We start from the raw sequence: 17,713 nt of genomic DNA on the forward strand, positions 1-17,713 counted from the left end.
TCCTTGAAACTGTGTTGGCCAGACTATAAACCCTGTTGTTGTACCAGACTGTGGCTGCCTCAGAAAGACCCTGCTTTAAGGCCTTTGATCTCATCACGTGTGCTTGCATGACAAATACAAGTCACCATACACAGAAAAAGCAACAACCCACCTCTGGACACAAAATTAATTTTGTTAACATTCAACAATAACATGAGTGCCTTGAGCCTCAGCCACAGATGTTCCGTCAATGCCTTGTAGGACCTGTGGTTGTTGAAGAATAACAAAATAATCCGAATTAAATTGATGAGGTGCTGAAATTTAATTAGACATTATAGGATATACCGATTTAGATTATATAACCAGGAACCCCAAGTATTTTGTTTCAGCTATTTAGAAAGGATTATGAAAAGCACTCTGTGGGAAATCACAAAATAATAATGTATCAGGACGTGCTGAACTATTACTATGCCAATAAACTTAACAGATGCTCATTTGTCTCATCGATCTCCAAAAGGTCTCATCTAACTCTAAAAGACAAATAAAAGTGAGAAACAGGCTATCTTTCAATTTGGGGTGGGATTACAACTTTGTTCCACTGACATTTGGATTGAAAAAAAAGTAGCAGAGTAGGACCTCGCGCGGAAGCATCCACTACACTTGAGTCACCCGTCACCACGCCTCCTTCAGCCATGCTTTCCCGGCGTGTCAGCTGCGGCTTCTGGCATTTACAGTTTGTATAAATTTAACTTTCATTCAACAAATAGTCAAATGTAAGAACGATAGATAATGTTTGAGGTGTTTCTGCACTGCGGTCACGCCATCTGTGCTTCGGAGAAGCGCGGTCACGCCAGCCACGCTTAAAAATATATTGCGTGTCTACACAAGGTTGCGTGGTAGGCTCAAGGTGTATGCGCTTGGTGTCGGCAGACTTTTAAAAGATATTCATAATAAAATAAATAAAATAAAATTGTTTTCTGCAAACTCCACCAGATTCTTGTTCTACATCTCACTGACTACCACTATGGTGAATTTCATGTTGTTCTACTGTTTTATTATTTAATAATTGCCACAGCAATATTTAATACATTCATAAAAATGTCAAATCAAATTGTTTTCTGCAAACTCCACCAGATTATTGTTCTTCATCTCACAGACTACTACTGTGGTGATTTTCATGTTGCTTTACTGTTTTATTATTTAATAATTGCCTGCCAAAGTCCTATATTGGAGGTGCCATAACAAGACAATGTTACTGTATTATTTTGGAGATTTTTGGAAGCAAAGTCCCATACTTCTGCTGTAAAATGAGTAAAAATATGAATCTGGAGGTGCTATAAAAAGACTTTGGTCCATAGTTCCAGGCAAAGACTGACATATTTGAGTTAAAGACATATCTGACAACACACACAGTGAAAATTAAACATTTTTATTTTACAAGTTTTGATAGTTTTTAAAGTACATTCACACATTTCAACAGTGAAATAGCTACATTCCTGAAACTGCAACACCAAGTGCAGCAGGATGGAAATAGCTGTGGGGTATTTGTCATCATGGTAAGATTAATATTGCAATATATTACCAGATTTTTGAATGATGTCCATTAATTCAGAATTTTTGATTTAATTCTGTTTTCCAGCATTTACAATCCCAATTTTTTTTTAATTAAAAGTACATCACATATTATGTCATTGTTTAGATGGCAAAGGCAGTCATGGAGGCCTTTCCCAAAATTCCAAAAATGGAATTTGGTACATCAAAGAGAGATGGCACAGCAGCATCAACATTTTGCTCTGGAAATACTTAAAGCTTCAGGTGGGTGAAACCTTTTCATAGTTATGTGATATTGTAGTACTACAGATCTAAAATAATCTTTTGTATATTAGTGTTTGACACAGAGAGCAACTGTGCCATGTGCGCAACAACAAAACCACCCAGCCACGGACCTTCCATCACTGACTGGGTAAGTTATTGTATGAGTCTTTTAATTTTTAGTTTTTATTGTGCATTTTGTTTTGAAAATCAAAAGATAGATGACAGGAAGCAAAGGTTAGAAAAATGGACAATGACATGCAACAAAGGTCTATGGTCAGAATCATTTCAGGGATGTTGTAGTTCAACCATCACCCACCATGGTGTCCTGTGAATGCAAAGATAATGGTTTGTCTTTTTAAGTAAAAGTGGTTATATATTTACCTTTTACAGATTCAGTGTGACAGCTGTTCCCGGTGGTTTCATGCCCAGTGCCTACAGATGGACACAGCACAGCTTGATGCTGTGAAGACAGGTCATTGGATTTGCTGTCTGTCGGAAATGATGCCACATACAGTATGTGCTGTGTCATAAGCTAACAGTGTTGTAAATACAGTGCATGTGTCTTGATTTACGGAGCAACGTTTTTTGTATAGCACCTACAGTTTTCAGGAATGTAGTGTGAATGTACTTTAAAAATTCTCAAAACTTGTACAGTAAAAATGTTTAATTTTCACTGTGTGTGTTGTCAGATATGTCCTTAACTCAAATATGTCAGTCTTTGCCTGGAACTATGGACCAAAGTCTTTTTATGGCACCTCCAGATTCATATTTTTAGTCATTTTACAGCAGAAATATGGGACGTTGCTTCCAAAAATCTCCAAAATGATACAGTAACATTGTTTGATTTTCAGTATGAGTGTATTAAGTGATGCACTGTACTCAACTATGTCAATCATTGCCTGGAACTATGGACCAAAGTCTTGTTATGGCACCTCCAATATAGGACTTTGGCAGGCAATTATTAAATAATAAAACAGTAGAACAACATGAAATTCACCACAGTGGTAGTCAGTGAAATGTAGAACAAGAATCTGGTGGAGTTTGCAGAAAACAATTTGATTTTATTTATTTTATTATGAATATTTTTTTTAAAGTCTGCCGACACCAAGCGCATACACCTTGAGCCTACCACGCAACCTTGTGTAGACGCGCAATATATTTTTAAGCGTAGATGGCGTGACCGCAGTGTTTCAGTCGAGCGTTTATTTTGAACACCATCAGCGCGTGACTAGCTGTTACTCAACCGCTTGTGTAACACATGCATTGCTGGCTGGTAACATTAGCAATTATTTGGTACTGTGAGGAAGGACATTACTTATTTAACGTCATCAGTGTATCTAGTTTGTTGCTTATTAAATCAGCATGTTTACCGCTGTGGTGGGTTCAGTGTATTTGCAAATGTTTTCCCAAGTGAGAGCATGGTAGGTGTCGGGTTTGACTAAATTTCCCAGTTGTGTAAACTCAACGACCGAAATAAGTGTGGCGCCTGCCCTCTGCAGCAGGAATCATGATTAGACCTTCAGCTCTGAGTGTGCAGGTGTCAAGGTAAGCTTCTCTCTGTGGTAACGTTACTACAGTCGACACGTACACGGTTTGAATGTACTATGGCTATACTAATTGACAAGTTAATGACACAACTGCACTCTGCTTTGGTAGGCAGTTTGGCAGTGTCACTACAAACTTGAAAACACACACAAGAAGGAGCTGTAGGGGCTTTGGTTTTTCACTTTCCAATATGCACAGTCTAGTCAGGGTCTGTCTTCCAATGGTCCAGGCGTGCGGGAACCTATTTTTGACCAGGGGTGCTGAATAACAAAATAATGGATGTCTGACGATTTCACCCCCCAGGAAATGTTTCAGATTTTGACAGCTAAATACGTCATTTTAGTGTATGGGTGAGAGTGAGAAGTTTTAGAAAAGTCCTGGGCAGCCACAAATTCCACTGTTCACTCGCCACTCCGACTCCACTGCCCGCACCCTAACACACATCACAGAAGCGCACTTTACGTAATTAGCCTGTTTCAGTATAGCTAAGGTAAATTACTTTTCTGATAGTCAAAACCACACCAGAGATGTTTGTCTTGAAAATATATGCAACTTATTCTTTTTGCAGAATAACCAAAATTTCAGGAGACACTTAACCAGAGTGTAAAACGTAGTTCTTTTCCACACATGAACAGGAAGTAGGCTGAACATATTCCCGTATTTCAGGATAATTACCAATTGTGCCCAGTAGATGGCACTCTAACACAACAAATTACACAAGACAAGAAACGGCTTATCATTCATTCTCATCTCAGCTGAAAAGACCGTTGAAAAGTTTCTGTCCCGAACCTAGCCTACTTCCAGGATAACTGAAGTTGCTTGGCTGACAGGGCTTTTCGAATCCTTCTGTAAAATTATCGTTAGATGCTATGATGGTGCTGCTAACGTTAGCCGAGTTGCTTGCTAACGTTATTTCAGACTCAGGCTATTCAGCTGCCCCAACAGAGTTTGCCTCGGCGGTGGACGAGTAAACATCAACTGTAACATCTACAGATGAAATCTTGCTAATTTTAGCTGCATTACTATGCCGGAAAAAAAATATTGTATCCTTTTCTGTGACATATTCTTCTCTACAACTAACATTCCAGTCAACTAGCCTCAGCCTGCTCGCTTCTCAGCGAGTCACGTCACTTGACTCACTTTCACTTTGACCTCTATAGCAGCTATATAGTTAATTTTTAGTAGGCTATATTCGAACATATCCATAACCCTTTTTTGCTATTTGACTAATTTTTTGATATACAAAAATACAAATAATGTCAGACAGTGAATTAGTAATTATTTAAAATATATATATAAAATCCAGCTCCTGCCAGCAGGGGGTGCTGCAGCACCCTCAGCACCCCCCTTCCCGCGCCCTTGCAGTGGTCTGTATTTCTCTGTAAGCTGCTGCATATTCAGGTTGTTTGCTTTTAGGCATGCTTTTAGTTTTCATCAGTTAACATGAGATTAATTCCAACCATCTATAAGAAACACAATGACAAAATGTATGTCTACTTTGATCTCATATACTTCCTGTAATTAGACATCTAAACGCAACAATCCTATCAGATGGGGTAGCCTGGGGAAAATTCTTATCAAAGACAACACAATTACAATACTATTCTAATTTGTGTTAGAGTGAAAAACATGAAAAAGTATGGGAACCACTGTGTTACACTATCCAGTAATGCTAAATATAATGCCACTTTTGAATGTATCCTGTGTAATATTAAGAGAAAATTCTAAGATAACGTGGGATGGTTGCAACACTTTTTGCATTTCTTTGTTACTCTGAGACTATTTGCACAAGACAAACCAAATTGGTATATAGTAATCTTACATTTGTGCGCTAATAACCAATGCCATTTAAAGATGAGTAAATATGACATATCCTTAACAACATTTATTTGAATGGAAGAAGTCAGATGTTGCAACTGACCACAAAACCTGGTGACAGTTGGCATAACTGGTCTACCTTGAGTCAATGTGCTGATGTTAGTTATGTACCCCACAATGACTTGTTTATGTGGGAAAATACGGTTGTTTGGTCTGTTTAGATATGGCTGCTTAGCTTTGGGATGGTAGCAACAAATTCCCACCCTATCAGCCATGACAGAACACTATTTGCTAGCTAGACACACTGGCATTGACATATGCCATGTCACTTAGAAGTTAACAAAACACTGTTTTAAACTTAGTAATGTTTGCTTAAAGCATACAAAAGGTCAGGACAGTAATACAAATACATCTTGTGAAAAATAATTACTTGCATACCTTCAAAACAATTTTTTTTTTCTTCAACAAATGCAGCAGGGAATGTTGAAAGTGTCTTCTTAATGGGGGAAGTTAAACTGAGCATGTGCAGTATAAGTGTCATCACTCTAACATGCTTCGGATGCTAATTTACTAAATCCAAATAATGACTATCATCATTTTATTTTGACTTCGGTATTGATGATTTTTGACTTGGTGGGTCGTAATTTTGACATTTTCATCCATCAGAACTTTCAATCAATGTTTTTCTTTTCGTGGTGGAAATGGTTACTTGCAAAAGTTATTTGCAGTTGTCTTCCAAGTTAAATATTATGTAAGTACTGATGAAAAATTATACTGTTGCGCAAGTAATCCCTTTTGAAACAAAGGGTTATAATTTTCATTTCCTTGCAATTTTTCATTCATTCAGTTTTCTTGATTTTGTAATTTCTAAAGGTTTTCATTTGAATAGTGTAATACAAAACAATATTAACTCTTATGGTTATAATATAATTTCAGCTATCATTCTATTTCAGTATTTTGTTGAGCTCCAGTTTTCGCAGTATTATTTATTGTTCCCCTTTGGTCATTGGTTGTCTAGAAAATTAGTAATTGGACCCCTTCTCTGAATCAAATGTGGCTCAAACACTTGGTATACCATATTGAAGCAGAACTGGACAGGAACTATTTGTACACAACACAGTAAATATTTATATGGTTGCCACTCAACCTGTGCCAGCTGGAAATCCCTTTTATCCACTATTAGTCATTTTAATGAAATATTCAGTGCTGAAAGAGAAAATTGAAGAATCTATTCCCTGCTCGGTTTCATGTGCTGTATGATGGGCTATGTCCCATATGTGTGACGGAGATCCGGTTCCTCCAGTTTCTGCAGAGAAACCGGCCTGGGAAAGTATATTTTATTGATATCTCCCTGCCAGACTATGATGTAGAGAAATACAAGGATGTCAGCTACGAGATGGCCATGGAGGAAATGCATGTAATTGATGAGAAAGACGAGGTAAGCATACATTCCTCTGGCTTTACTAGGACTGTAATATTCTGTATGTCAAGTTGCCATTTTGAAAAGATTTTTGCAGATAAGCCTTAATGTAGTAGTATTAGCCTAACTATTATGCCAGTCGGCTGACCCCTTTTTGCATTGGCAGGTTCACCGTGGGATCCCAGCATTTGCAGTCATGTACAGTGCAGTGGGCCTTGGCTGGTTGGGTCACTTCATGATGTGGTCACCTGTGAGACCATTCATGGACAAGTCCTATGCCATCTTTGCCAGGAATCGCTTAAAGTGGACTGGACGAGGGAGTGCAGAACGGGACGCTGTGAAAAGAAAACACATTGACTTGTTGCCACAGAGAAAATGTTTCATAAGTTAATTGAACGTGAAGAAGAACTGGATGCTTTTTCCTGCTTAACCATCAGTTTATTATGAATCTGTCTGGAAAAATTAAAGACTGTTCTTAGCTGGAGGGACATATTTGCTGCCTGATTTGAATGTGTATGTTGTGAAGCTATAATTTGCTGCAGAATTTCTTTACTAGCTCTAGACTGTAAGTTTGATTAAACATCTTCAGTTAAAGTGATGAAAACATCTACTACAAAATATCTGATAATGATGACAGTAATAGAGATGTTGATATTGCAAGATAAACGTGAACAAATAAAAAAAGTAAAAAAATAAATAAAATAAACCTTTACATACTGAAAATAGCCTAAATAAAAAAAATGATGTATAATGTTAAGTGTCATATTGGCATCCAACTAAATGTTATTTAAAAAAAAATTTAACAATTGTCTCACTCTGACTAATAACACCATTTCCCCTGGATTTTTGTATATTTGTATCAATAACTCATGCTTGTATTCTTATCATCTGCATCTCTAAATATAACTCCTAATCATAAAAAAAACATGACAATGTTTGATGCAAAAGTAAGAGGGTAAATGTGTACTGTATACAAGACTGTCATATTATGACTAATATACAGAACAGAGAAAATCACTGAAGTAAAATGCAGTTCATTTCCTGTTGCACAGTGTCTCAGATTGAGGTTCATTCAAAAGCAGATAGAGAACCAAGCTGCCACTAGATGTCATTTTAAGTCTTAAAATAATCAGGGGTAACCCTTGTTACTCAGGAATTGTGTTATATGGCAGTCATGATTATTTGCCAGATCGTGATTGACTTGTTCATTTAAAGTTGACTTGTAAAAGATATAAGCAGAAATGATGGGTGATATCAATATTTAGTGTATCTCACAGTAAAGGAAACTCAAAAACCAAAACTGACTTTTTGACTGAATTGGCATGGCATTTGTAATTTGAATTGCAATTGTAATATCTGTGTGCTGGTGGACAGACACAGACACAAGAGGTTTTAATCCCACAGGAGCCTGTGTATCAACAATACATTATAAATGCAGAATAGCGTGTGCTCTTCAGAGGTTATAAGTGTTGTGGCTGTAGCCTCTAGGACAGTGATGTTGACAAAACATACTCTGATGTAAGGCACACGCATTTTTGATTCACATGCTTTTTGTATTTTGCTATTCTTTTCCACAACAGCAATCTAAATGACTACAATTCATCTCATGCTTTAGATAAACAAGGCAGGAACAATGGAGTAATAGGGTTGGTATAGAAATGCAATTATGTAGATTATCATTTATTTTTAAAATGATATATTTACAAAAAATGACTGCAAAACTATAAAATACTTTAGTTGTATAGATTGCTTTTTTAAAATTAAGATTAAATACTGTAAGAAACGGTTCTATTGTTCACACCCTTTTTACTGTAATTACAGTCAGTGTAGTATATTAAAGTTTATTATTAAATGCCTTTTCATGGCACAGTTGTTGTGAAAGGACCTGCTTGTGCCTTGTAATTACTCAATCTATACTGGGTAATTCAAAAAAGTACTTACAGAGTCAGTTAGTTCTACAGACGTGTTATTGTTTTGTATCACATGTTGTGGCCTGTGCACAGTTTTTAAGAAGTCAGTTTGTTTTGGAGGGAGGTGTGATTGTGTGTGTTGTGCTGTGACGTAAGAAGCCGCTAACATCAGCTCACTGAGACCCTTGAGTTGTCACCCGGTCCCTAATTTAAGACTTGTACTTCCAGCCTGGTGGTCAACACATGACTTTTTTTTTTAGCCTGTGTGGTCTTACAAAGCATTGGTCATGCTTGTCCGCCCCCGCAACCCCCCCCCCCCCCCCCCCCCCCCCAGCTCAACCAATGAGATTAAAGAACTGCACAAGAGAAGGGTTAAATTAAGTAGCAAAACACACAGAAGGAATAGTGCTTCAGAAGGTGTGTACTGGATTTTTTAAAAACAGACACGTAGTTGAAGAGGATTTGTGAATACAGAAGAACTTGCTGTTGTGTTTCAGGTAAATCTTCAGTGTATGCTTTTATCTGACATTCCCTTTCAAGGTGAGTAGCTATAAGCTACTTTGGTGTATGACCTTCCCCCTACTTAAGTGGAATACAACCATAGTAGGATACAGTAGTGGTAGTTGTGACTATTTAATGGCCAAGCTGTTAGCCTTTCTCTTTGTGAATGCACCACAGAAGGTGTAAATGAATGCACTTTGTTTTAAATAGTGATTAGGTATACTCATTTCTCACTGAGGATATTAGAGCCACTATGGGCAAAGCTGCCTGTTTTTCTCTTCTTCACATTGCAGACATAGATCCATTGGAGGAATAATCTGTATAGGTCATGTACACTGATGTGCATGCTCTTAGGTTTCATGTCACATTTATGAGCAGACAGTACTAGGAAACGGTGGCAGTGCAAGGTTATTGTGGAACATACAGTAATGTTTATGCACAATCAGCTAACCCTGAAGTGCACAGTGCTCTGTGTCTCTGCTCTGAACAGAGGAGATATTGATTACCTTACCTGATACTTATGGACATATATTTTTTAACTGACGTTTGTGATTTCTGTTTTGCAAAGTAATTAATTTGATAAAACTTTATGTTTTGTATACATTATTGGATTTAAGTTAGTATAATTTGCATATATTTTTTTCCCTAGAGGATGAATCCTAATGACTTTGGTCATCCCCTGAATTTTCCTTTAGTAGTAACAGCAGATCAACATATTCAATTGTTAGGGTAAGAAATAGGGTGATATATCTTTACATCTACCAGATGGATTGGCAACATTTTGTACAGAGATTCATGGTTTCCAGACGATGTATCCTGCTGACTTGTGATTCTTTGACTTTTCCTTTAACGCCACCAACAGGATGACATCCTTTGTTGGTATTGAAATGTATTCAACAACTATTGGATGGATTGCCATGAAGTGTGGTACAGGCATTCATGTTGCCCTAAGGATTGATTGTAATAACTTTGATCCCCTGATGTTTTCATCTGGTGCCAGGTCAAAATTTCAAATTGTCCAATACTTTAATTTATGACTAAATACTTGCAAAAATGACATTCTCATTGGCCTCAGTTGTACTTTGTTTAGTGCTAACAAGCAAATGTTAGCATGCTTTTTGCTTACATGTTAAACTAAAATGGTGAATATGGTAAATAGTATACCTGCTAACATCAACATGCATATAACATCATTGTCATTATGAGCTTGTTAGCATGCTAATATTAACATTTAGTTAAAGCATCACTGTGCCAAACTACAGCCTCATAGAGCTGCTACAGTAGAATGGCTGTAGACTCTTGTTCTAATGCGTTTTCTTTGTGTTTTCATAGATTCCTGTTGCAAATGCTGCTAGGACCTAAATCTATGCTATCTTAAGTTTATTTGGAGTTTGATTGATTGCTGCTCACCACATCAGGTCAAACATGGGTCGCTACCTCTGCACCAACTTGTGTTCAAGTTCTGTGAACAAGACTTTGAGATCATACTGCAAAATTAGGTACCTAATGAGCCTTCTCAGAAAGCACCCTTGTATGGCTAAAGCACCACTTGGCTCAGACCTCCACAGATATTCACTGCTGTCATCTCCTCATCTGTCCAGATTGACGAGAAAAGCAACTTTTAAAAATGTAAACCACAATGATACAGGCTCTACCTCTACTCACTTCCTCAGAGATTTTACCAAAGAATTGAAACATCTCCAGCTGGTGCGTTTTTACTCATCCTCCAATAGGAATACATTCAAACCGGAAGCTCCAATTGGGATCTTTGAGGAGCCTCAAAACAGTTTTCTTTTGAGTTCGATGGGAGGACGTCTTGGTGAATCATTTAATAGAGTGTCCAGACATATTAACATTTATTTCAAGAGAATGGATGTTGTACATCTAGCTGAAAATGCCAGCCTTGTTGTCACAACTCCAGAATATCTTGGCAGATCACAAAGGCGTAGTCAAAGTCAATGGGCAGCCAAAGAGAGATATATATCCAAGGGCAAAGACACAACGCAGACCTTAAAAACCAAAGACAAACAGGAGAGCTCAGGAACAAGTCCTTCAAGACAGAACAACTCTGGACTCCAACTATTTCATATGAGCAATTTGACGACAACATTCGGTGAGAGCTATAGTTACGTGGCTAGTCACATTAACACAGTCTTCTCTCGTGGTTCTGCGAAAGTTCAAATGCAGGAAAATTTGGAAACCATGTCTTCCAGCAGAGGGACAAACAAGAGGCTAAAGAGGAGACACATGCAAAACACTTACATCTTAAAGTCTAAAGAGGCGGAAATGTCTCAAGTGAAATCGGGTGTTGATCAGGTAACAGTGGAACCTAACAATATCTCCAGCAACTGGGAGGAGGGCTACCGCCACTTTGCAAGGCACATCAATAAATACTTTGGTGCCAAGGTTACCAAAGAAGTTGACCAAAATCAGAATAGGAGAGAACAATTTCCTGTGGAAAAAAATAGCACTTACAAAAAACACTTTTCAACAAAGTCCACCTCACAAACTCAAGGTGCCATGTCTCAGCTGAAGCAAGACAAACCTATCATCCATGAAACTGGAGGCCTTTTCCACAACAGCCGTAAAACCACTAACTTTGGGGAGAACTTCTTCCAAATGGCTGGTCACATCAATCAATATTTCAAGGGTCAGAGTGGATTGGATGAGGACATTGATAGAAATCTCCTAATGGAGATGGACCCTAAATCTGCTACCTCTGAGAGACTGAAGACTGTATCCTTTATGGACTGCCTTCGCCACCCCACAAGCGCCATCCCTGATTTGCTGGGTGCTTATCTAAAACTGGGCCCCTTGTCCCAGACCGGTAAGCTCAAACCGGCTATGACTTCCCCAGAGGCAATGCTGAATAGAAAGGTGAATTGAGGTTACATGTTCAATGATGTTACGTTGATAAAAAGAAATTGATTGATAGTCTTGAAAGCTACAACGTGTGTCCCTTAAAGCATGACCTGACATGTCTCATGCATAATCTCATTCTTTAAGCTTGTACAGCAGGGGGTTCAAGATTTTAATATTAACTAGTGCTCAGGTCCTGGGTTGTAAAAACATTGCTGGTTCTGTTACAGAAGCTTAAACACATAAAACTGTTGTGCAAAACTCATTTCTGGTTGTATGTTCTCAGGTTGTCTTGAGTCGGAGGCAGGCAGAGGAAATGACACAAGGGTTGATTGGCACTCTGTCACAGGCTTCCTCTCCAGAAGCTCTGACTGCCTGTGTGGAGGCACTCAATGAACACCTTATCCATTACCCATCATGCAAAGCTTTAATGTGGCAGGTCTGTTGGATGTGATACAATCACATTTACAAACGTTAAACAAATATGATTTGACCTCAGAGAATTCTTACAGATGTTTCTGTTTCCAGGAGAAAACCGCGGTCACATTGTTAAGAAAGCGAAGAACCTGCAGAGATAACCAGGTGCTTCAGAGCGCCTTAAGAGAAAGCTTTGCTTTAATTGGCTATGTGGATCCAGTCAAAGGCCGTGGCATTAGAGTCCTCTCAATTGATGGTGGTGGCACAAGGTAACTGTAAGAAAATGTATCATTAAAGTGTAACTCTCGCCAAAATGCAACCTAGGGTCTTTTTGTGAATGTACCCGAGTCAAACTTTCGTTTAAAAGCATATTTAGGACGGAATCGCCACTTTTAAGATTTACCGAATTTTGAATGGGAGTAATAGGGGCACTTTTATGCTAGCCTCAAAATAGCTATTTTTAAAACACTAAGAAGGCTCAACACAACATGAAACTTTGCTCGAAGTATCACCAGGGGCTCTACACCTTATAGAAGCATTGACAACATTGTTTGTGTACACAGAGTTTACTAAAAAGAATAAGGAAAAGGTTTTGAGCAACTCACTGTAGCTGTTGTTCTTCCGGTCGCCGTCTATCGAGCCAGTCAAAAATAGTCGTGGGAGGAGAGTAAAGATGGAAAGCTCCAAAAGCTTAGTTCCATATAAATGCACGGATAATTCGTTGTTTTGTCGTTAGTGAAACACAATATTGACCTTGTAGTTGAAAAAAGAGCCTCATATAAGAATGACATTTCCTCCTATGGAGTCCGTTCATTTGCATTCGGAGATCACCTATTTTTGACTGGGAAAATGGCGGATAGTGTAAACAACAACTGCTAATGCTTACTTTACTTTTCAACTCATCATAATGTTTATTCTTCTTCATTTAATATTCAGTATTCTGGCTTTGCCTTTTCCAGAGGTGTGGTGCCTTTGCAGGTATTAAAGCTACTGGAAGCTGAGACAGGCAAGAAAATCCACCAGCTGTTTGACTACATCTGTGGAGTGAGCACAGGTCACAAACTACAGAACTGAAAGTTACTAAAAATGACAATATAATTTATTATCAACAACATCTCGATGATTCTCAGTCTGAATTTATCAGTTTGTGTCTCACTCGTGTGTCTCTGCATGTGTTTATTAAAGGTGCCGTCCTAGCCTTCATGCTGGGCCTGGCCCATTTTTCTCTGGAAGAGTGTGCTGACATGTATCGTCGTTTTGGCTCCGAAGTGTTTCGGCAGAACCCGCTGGTTGGTACCGTAAAGATGGGCTGGAGTCACTCTTACTATAGCACTGAGACCTGGGAGACAATACTACGGTAATTACAGAAAAGATTCAAACACTGTACAAGTACTCCAGTGAATGTAGTGAAATCTAACATGTTAATAAGACATCTGACAGAATTTTCTGTTTTATCCTGTTCAGAGAAAAGCTGGGAAATAGAGTACTTATCAAAACAGCCAGGGATGAGTTGAGTCCTAAGGTAAGAACACTGCAATCACCATGGCAGTTGATTTTATGAAATTTTACAAATCACCATCAGGCTCACAGCACTGATAAAATAATGTTGGATTAATGATGTTACAGCTGCTAAAGTAAATCCCACCCCTGTTGAATACAGAGTATGATTAGACATATAGTATAAGTATTTGATATCTGCTCAGGTTTCAGCAGTCAGCGCAGTGGTAAACTGGGGTACCACTCCAAAAGCCTTTGTCTTCCGCAACTACAACCACAAACCAGGCTCTCTCAGCCGCTACGCTGGAGGCTCAGTCTGCCAGATGTGGCAGGCAGTGCGAGCATCATCAGCTGCCCCAGGATACTTCCAGGAGTTCCCCTTACAAAGTGACATTCACCAGGTAGGAAACTGTTGTCATTTCTGCTTTTTCAGTGGATTTTCAGTGAAAGACTCAAAATGATGCTACAGAAGACAGAAGAAATTTAGTAAGTGAGTGATAAGGGACTGTGCGAAAAATAATTTAGGTAGGGAGGGGGGCTGAACCTTGTGTTTCATTTCATTTAAAAAGACCCTCCCCAGCATCAATGTATATGGTTGGTCTTTCCCCTCGAGTTACGAGAGAAAAACTTGTTTACCTTAAAGTGCATAAAGAATTTAAGATGGTTTACCAAATTAGGCTATATGTTAATGGTACAATGATTTTCACACGGCCAACAATTACTAAAATGACAGGATTGTTGTCCTTAGCATATTGCCAAACCACCTTTATAATGTGTGGTGCACAAGTTAAAAATGTAAGATCTGGGATGAGAAAAAGTTTAAAGACCCTTGCCTGTTCTCCCTAAAATTTTGAATATCCTCTCTTCAGCCAAGAAAATACATAACCGCCCCCCTTCTCTGCCCCCCTCCCCACCTCCCTAATTATTTTCAAACAGTATAACAGTATTACAGTTATTACTAAAGTTGTTTCATTATCTATATTCAAGCTTTAAGTTATTAAAATAGAATCAGGATGTTGAAAGGGTTCTGTGTTTTGGCACAACTGGGTTTGAGTGGGTTAGAATTGAACAAAATACCTGTCCTATACACTTTTAGATTATTGTCTGTGTCTCTGTAGGATGGAGGAATTATCCTGAACAATCCCTGTGCCTTGGCTGTCCATGAGAGCCGTCTATTGTGGCCCAACCAGCCCTTCCAGTGTGTGCTGTCCCTTGGCACCGGTCGCTATGACAATGCAAAGAGGGGACCTGCCACCTCCACCAGCCTGAGGGCCAAAATCAGCACCCTGATCAGCAGCGCTACGGACACTGAAGGGGTCCACACACTTTTGGACGATCTGCTGCCTCCAGACGTGTACTTCCGCTTCAACCCCATGTTGAGCGCTGTGGTGTCCCTGGATGAGAGCCGTCCACAGGCCATGGACCAGCTGCAGAGAGACACCCAGAACTACCTGGAGAGAAACCGGCCCAAACTGGCCAGGCTCTGTTTGGTGCTCGGGGCGGAGCGCTCCGCTGCAAGCAGAACTAAGGACTGGATGAGTGAGAGGGCCTGGGAGATGAAGCAGAGATGGGTGTGAGTAGGTACAGTAGGTTGCATGTCTACATGCAGACACACGCCCCGTGCACAGACACCTATACAGACCGTGGACAAAATAACAGAAACACCTTAAAGTACAACAACCACCCTGATATACTGATGCAATTTGGTTTGTTGTTGAGACCTTGCATGTGTTGCTTCAACTCAGTGGTCATTTTTAGCTATGTCTCTATGGATGGCAATGTCAGTCTGTCCACCACTGTTGTATTTTGTGTTTAGTGCTAATAAGCAAACATTTTGCTAACACGCTGAACTAAGATAGTGAACATGGTAAACATTGTATTACCTGCTAAACATAAGCATGTTAGCATTGTTATTGTGAGCAGGTTAGCAGGTTGGCTTATACTATTTAGCTCAAAGTAAAGTAGAGTCTAACAGATCTGCTTGTGTGAATTTTACTGCGTGTCTACAGGTTTCATACGTGTGAACGAGACCAGAGTTGTATTTTTGTCTCAAGTCTATTGACTTACGTTTTTCGTGCTAGGGCCATTGTGTGTTGGGCTCCTAGCGATGCTAAAACACGGTTGTCCTAAACTAAATACTGTGCCTGAACGCATCCTGCGTAGACGCAGACGGACCACTAAAGCTACTGCTGCTCTACCAATGTGGTGCTTTCCTTATGTGTAGACACATTGTTGGTGAAGTTTGTAGTCTTATTAATCAAATAGCTTGTTGAGGGTCTACATGTGACTACAGTTCTCTTTGTTTATGCCAGTTTTCTGTTTTTTGCATCTGTTGTTTTGAAACTTCCCCTTGCCAAAATGTGATTAGTAGTGTTCGCTGCCGAACACACAATTACAAAGCCAGCTATGTAGGTGAATTGTATTATGTTATGTACTAATCTGCAGCATACATCAGATTTAGAGGAGGTTGAACAATCACCATTTTTATAAGGGATTTTTCATGTCTGTATGAGTCAACTTCCACAGGAACAAAGAAGCCAGATGCTGCACTTGCTGCTAAGCTGCAAGTTCATCAACATTTTTTGTATCATAATATGTTTCTGATGTTTTGTCCACTTCCTGTTATACATGTACTGTTTTTCAAATCAATAGGATGTCATGGATTGTCACCATGCTTCACTTACTTATAACACTTTGTTTGATGATTTCTTGATAGATGTACAGAACGTTCAAGAAATAAGCACTTCCATGCACTTTATTAGAAAAGCTTTGTATAAGGTGCACATTTTACATTATTTACTATCTGATCATAACTTTTAATGTTTCACTTGTCAGTATTGTTAAATGTAATATAAGCTTTAAATCATACTTTTATGTGACATCACAGATGATATAGTGCAAATTGTGCTATTGGGTATAGCTTTAGAGTATTTGTTTTGAATAAATTCATATTTATGAAGACTACTTTCCTTGTCATTTAACATGTTTTGCCCCATACTGAACACATTTAACCATCACCACGTTTTGTAAACCCAATAAATAAATCACCCTGGTGTTGGCAAATTATGTAAGACTTATCAATAAAGGATAAGCCATCCAATCACTTGAATGTGACGGTTTAAACCCCCCCATGTGTGTGGAAGCTATGCCCTCCCTGTCCACAATAGACTGACTTTGTTCCGTACAGAAACGCTTTGTGTGAGAGAGAGTGTGCGTTCGTGCCAGCCAGAGTGAAGATACAAGGTCAGTAACCCACCCCCCATCTACCACACAGCAAATTAACAGCACACGTGAAAAAATAACAAAAAATAATTAGATCTCTTAAGCAAGCTGCAGTTGATTATTGCTAAATAGAAGCTGAGTGACACCTAAACCTAATCCACCAACTAGTCAGTGCATGACATGCTACTTGTGTTTAACTCTTTTCTCCCATCACTGTGGAGATGACGTTATATTTATGTGTGGATTTCACAATGGATTTATTATAATAGGCTCTCAGGCCCCGTTTGCCAGGCGTGTGACCAGGCTCGGGACAGCCGTCCTGACGGGCCACATGAGCCTCTGTTATCTCGCCTGTCACCTGCTTTAAGCAGATGAAGTGACACATAACACAAAAGCCAGATGCTGCTGGGAAAGGTGAAGCTCACTGTGAAGATGAGAAGAAAGTAGGAGTCTGCTGTCACTGCAACGAGGAGAAAAGGGGACCCAGAAGCAGAGAAAACACTTAAACTACATTCAAAGGTAGGACCCCTAACATTCACCACTTTGTACTTTGTTTAGCTAATTTTGAATATTACTTTTTGGATATGAAGTACCCAGTATTTTAGCACGTTAAGACACATACTATAGAGTGTATCACCATCTAAAGGAGTGCTTTAGTTCTTCCAGCTGTCGTTTAAGACAGCTATCAATGGTACTCAAGGTTTTAATGATGTCATAGTCTGAGTTGAGA

At 39.0% G+C, this 17,713-nt stretch overlaps 1 protein-coding gene, 1 long non-coding RNA gene and 1 pseudogene across 3 annotated transcripts; all 3 read left to right on the forward strand.

Annotated features, from left to right (window-relative positions):
* Nucleotides 1–1,684: 1,684 nt before the first annotated feature.
* On the forward strand, nt 1,685–2,361 carry LOC144520396 (uncharacterized). Its single transcript, XR_013502210.1, has 3 exons — nt 1,685–1,794; nt 1,866–1,942; nt 2,185–2,361. It is a non-coding gene; the product is annotated as an uncharacterized LOC144520396 (long non-coding RNA).
* A 744-nt stretch (nt 2,362–3,105) lies between these two features.
* On the forward strand, nt 3,106–7,856 carry LOC144520343 (uncharacterized; annotated as a pseudogene). The gene is made up of 3 exons (XR_013502204.1): nt 3,106–3,339; nt 6,383–6,595; nt 6,744–7,856. The product of XR_013502204.1 is annotated as an uncharacterized LOC144520343 (transcript).
* A 1,037-nt stretch (nt 7,857–8,893) lies between these two features.
* Nucleotides 8,894–16,722, forward strand: LOC144520344 (calcium-independent phospholipase A2-gamma-like). The gene is made up of 9 exons (XM_078254017.1): nt 8,894–8,984; nt 10,321–11,865; nt 12,134–12,286; nt 12,376–12,533; nt 13,224–13,318; nt 13,450–13,621; nt 13,729–13,786; nt 13,968–14,162; nt 14,880–16,722. The coding sequence occupies exons 2-9, from the start codon at nt 10,414–10,416 to the stop codon at nt 15,336–15,338; spliced, it is 2,742 nt and encodes a 913-aa protein (XP_078110143.1). The 5' UTR covers nt 8,894–8,984; nt 10,321–10,413; the 3' UTR covers nt 15,339–16,722.
* Nucleotides 16,723–17,713: the final 991 nt, after the last annotated feature.

This window comes from Sander vitreus, chromosome 7 (genome assembly GCF_031162955.1).
Source record: "Sander vitreus isolate 19-12246 chromosome 7, sanVit1, whole genome shotgun sequence".
Taxonomy (NCBI): Eukaryota; Metazoa; Chordata; class Actinopteri; order Perciformes; family Percidae; genus Sander; species Sander vitreus.